Source organism: Sinocyclocheilus rhinocerous, unplaced genomic scaffold, assembly GCF_001515625.1.
Source record: "Sinocyclocheilus rhinocerous isolate Xijiao unplaced genomic scaffold, SAMN03320098_v1.1 scaffold675, whole genome shotgun sequence".
Lineage (NCBI taxonomy): Eukaryota > Metazoa > Chordata > Actinopteri > Cypriniformes > Cyprinidae > Sinocyclocheilus > Sinocyclocheilus rhinocerous.
The window spans coordinates 1,237,839-1,241,876 of NW_015629520.1; the positions used below are offsets into that span (position 1 = coordinate 1,237,839).

At 39.7% G+C, this 4,038-nt stretch overlaps 1 protein-coding gene across 1 annotated transcript in view; it reads left to right on the forward strand.

Moving 5' to 3' along the window:
- LOC107739084 (nuclear receptor ROR-alpha-like) overlaps positions 1–4,038 on the forward strand; it is a 292,374-nt gene that overhangs the window by 197,674 nt on the left and 90,662 nt on the right. Inside the window, 1 exon segment of the mRNA XM_016551077.1 lies at positions 3,836–3,865. Within this exon segment, the coding sequence (XP_016406563.1) occupies positions 3,836–3,865 (30 nt within the window).

The window sequence follows — 4,038 nt, forward strand, 5'->3', positions numbered from 1 at the left end:
AAATTATTAAATGGATGCCACCTTATTGGGACAAAAGCCCTCCCTACACCTAACCCTACCCGATACTTTATTTTCAACTTTTTGATTATTTCCTTCATTTTTATTAAAAATAAATGCTTTTCTGATGTGATTTGAAATTTGAAAAGGGAGAAGAAAAGTTCGCCAAAAGGCAGATTCGAACCCGGGTCGATCACGTCAAAAGGAGTATGACACACGCTTTACCAACTACGTCACTGAATCTGACGATTGATGACCGTCTTTTGTAATGTTGACTATCCCAATCACACGTTGGTGGGTGGAGTTAGTGTAAATAGCCTCTGCACTTCTTTTTTTTATTCCCAACAGTTAAACAGTTGCCCACAGAAAAAAACAGGGGGTGCTGCAGCACCCTCAGCACCCCCACTTCCCGCGCCTATGCAAAGACCCTGCCTGGTTATGCAGGTCTGAGATCAGTTTTGTTATTTCCTAAACATAAGCATGACACAGTTTCACCAGGAAAAGCTGAACCCAGATCAGCATGACTTTGTCACCGGGTTTTTCCCATCTGTGATACAGACGGCTTTACCTGGCTGGAATGCGGGCGACTCTGCCCTCCGTGGTAGATGTGCTAAAGGTTAACTTCAAACAGTCATCAGTGTGCTCGGCATATGGAAATCTCCAAGAGGAAGAAAGCAATGAATGATGGCTGTGGACATGCTTAGAATATTTTCCCGGCACACAGTTATCAGCACTGTTTGTCCCTGACAGTATTTATGAACGTTAATATATTATGATTGTGAAATTGCTGTTTTTATAGTTAAAAATGACATAGGTCATGTATGGCTTTAAAAATTATTTATAATTAAGTGTATGCACACAAAATAATGCCTAGATTATATAAGTTTTGTATGACTCACCTGTAGACATCTGGAAAGATGACCTTTAGCTTGGCTGATGCAAAAAGTGGAAATTATCATGAGTAAGTCTTTAGCCTTGAGTTGACTTTCATGTCCACAAATGATAACAAGCATTTTTTTTTTTTTATGTCAGAGCCAATGTAACATCTAAAGGCATTGTTTTTTGTGGATGTATTCTGAGGATGGTACAATATGTTTTGGCAAATCTTTGTCTCTCTATTTGTCTTTGTCTCTCCATCTATTTATCCACCCATCCATTATATCTGTTTGTCTTTCTTACAGTTACATATATATCTATCTGTTTGTCTTGTAGTCTTTATCTAAATCTTAATGAACAAAGGTTTCCCTACTGTCCTCCAGTTGCGTGATCAGTTGCTGAATTTCACAGCACTTTGTAACCGCAATCATGATGTTTGATGTCCTTTGAAGAAGGCCGGATGAGCTTTTTCCATCTGTCAAGGATGGATTCACCTCCAAACTGACCCATCACCCCATCTTCCAGTGGAGTAGACATAACCTGGCAGGCTTCACCGGTGTCAGGGCCTAGACCCAGACCCCCTCCAGCCCCAAACTCTGTTCACCCATTGGTTCCCTGGCCCCTTCCCCTTGCACCCTCCAATCAGAGCCCTCCCAATGACACCTAGAGGAGGAAGTGGGCTCTCTCCCCACCCCTCCCCTCTCTCTCCTAGCAACAGGCCATTTTTCTGACCGAGTCTAGCGTCCCCTTTTTGACAGTAATGATTTCCGAGCAAGTACATTTTTTTGTGTTAAGATTGGTTTTCATATCTGTAAGTGACATTGACAGAATAGCTGTTGTGGTTTGGGAAGGATCAGAGACAGATAGCTGATAGTGCTACGGAATAACGATGGGGATCGCATGGAGAGAGAGGCAGAGATAGAGAGGGAGGACAGAGCAAGAATGAGTGATAGCGACAGAAGTTGAATCAAAGACTGACGGTGTCCTCACAGTCTTCTCAGCAGAGTTCATGAGATATCTGATAACCGCAAAGCACAACCTGTTTTGTCTCATGCTGTATGTGAGATTGGCCATTTTCCACATGGTGATAGAATATATGTTGTTTTCCACAGTGGTTTTTGTGGTTACCTCTCAGGCATGCTTTCGATAGCACGTTCACAAAGCTATATCTGAAAGGCTTGATGTCACCTAGTAGGCTGTACTATTTGTTTTTAAGGAGTTAAATGGCTATTTAGGCTTAGCTCTAGGCTACTTTTTAGGTAATGCAGGTTTTCTGATATCTTCCAAATCTTTATGACTTCCTTTTATCTGTGGAGTACAAAATATTATATTTTAGAAAAGTGTTGCCTTTGGGATATGCCGAGACACTTAATTTTTGAATGCTGTTGAATTTTACATGCATTTTACTATCAACTCTGAAATACATAGACTACCCATTTTGACCCTTTAATCTATCAATGAAATTGTCTTCCACTCTTAAAAGGTGGTATGTTATGAATTATCTCTAAACTAAACCAAAATACTTTCCTACAGTGAATAAACAGGCCTTTAGACCATGGCAGATATCGATGAGTCCTCCCTTTTCCAGCCAGACTTTTAACCATGACAGTTACTGGGTTTGTAATAATCGAGGCTTCGCCCAGAAAGATACTGGCACAAATAACATGGATTGGATAAATGGCTTATTCCCTTGGACCCACCATGTTATAATTTCACACAGTTAGACCAGAAATGTTCGCTTAAAGGGATAGTTCACTCAAAAATGAAAATGTTGTCAGAATTTACACAGCCTCATGTTGTTCCAAATCTGCCTTACTTTCCTCAGTGGAACACGAAAGAGCATTTTAAAATCACAATGAGTGGATTTGGAACAACATGAAGATGAGTAATTGATGATAGAATTTTCTATTTTGGGTGAATTATGTCTTTAATATTTTGCGTTACACTGTCTCCTAGAATGAGTCCTTTGTTTTTAGCCCATTGTCACTATTAGCCACAGCTTGACGTCATATTTCGGTAATTGCCTTTTGCCCCGATGCTGAGTACTTTGTGATTTAATTGCAGGTGAAAGTTACAAGAGGATTATTGCTTGTTTGTTTTTTAGTGCAATGTTGTTGTTGGACATTGTGCTCCCAGTGATAGCATTGTTGATCTGTGATGCTTGAACGGAGTGCCTCAAGTTTCGCTACTGGGCCCTTTTTGTGTTTTTGCTGTCATGTCCTCAGGTGTGTCTATGTGCACGTGTGCCTGCTCATTTGCTTTACCATCTTTGACTTGTATTCCCCCTTCCCTCAAAAAAACATCTGAAGCATCGTTATCGCCGACCAGACCTCTTTTTATTTTCTGTGGAATTACTGAATCATGTCAGCTCAACGTCCCTTGAGTTTCAAATGCAAGCTGTAGAAAAATTAGCCATTGCTTCCGCATGACAAGTGGGATCTATTAGTCTGCTCTGGCCCATAGAGCATGAGCACGCTCAGTCCACATGGGACCCTCTGTTTCAGTAACACGCACACACACATATGCACATCCATTCGTGCCTCTGTGGCATTACTCATGCTTTATAAGGTCAGACATAAAGATGCACCAGGTGCTTCTGGGCTACACCAACAGACATGAACATATTCACAGATCTGTTTAGCATTCTGTATGTGATTTCCTATTAATTTCCATTGCGTGGAGGTCAACTGTGACAGCAAGGCGACTGCCTGGTCCGTGTGACAGCAACATACTGACCTGCCTGACCTTGCTTAGGCACAGCCTGTGGCAGCGCTAGGAAGCATTAACACAGTCGAAGCTAGCTTTCAGTCAATGTCACGGCTTACAGCATCTCCGTTCCAATATGCTGTCAGATTTTTCTGTATTTTACATCGCTTTAAGCTGTACACAACTGTAGTTTTACATACTATTTATTTTAAATAAAGAAAATGTATTTAATGTTTTTTATCTCTCTTTCTTTCAGGTATTTCAGTAACAAAGAAGACACACACTTGTAAGTAGTTATTTTTTAATTAAATTGGTAATTCAAATTAAATTATTTGGATATTAAGTATCATTTTAATATTATTGTTTTTTATTATTTTTTTATTGTAATTTTCAAGACATACTTTGACAAGTTTGTCAGGTTATATATATATATATATATATATATATATATATATATAC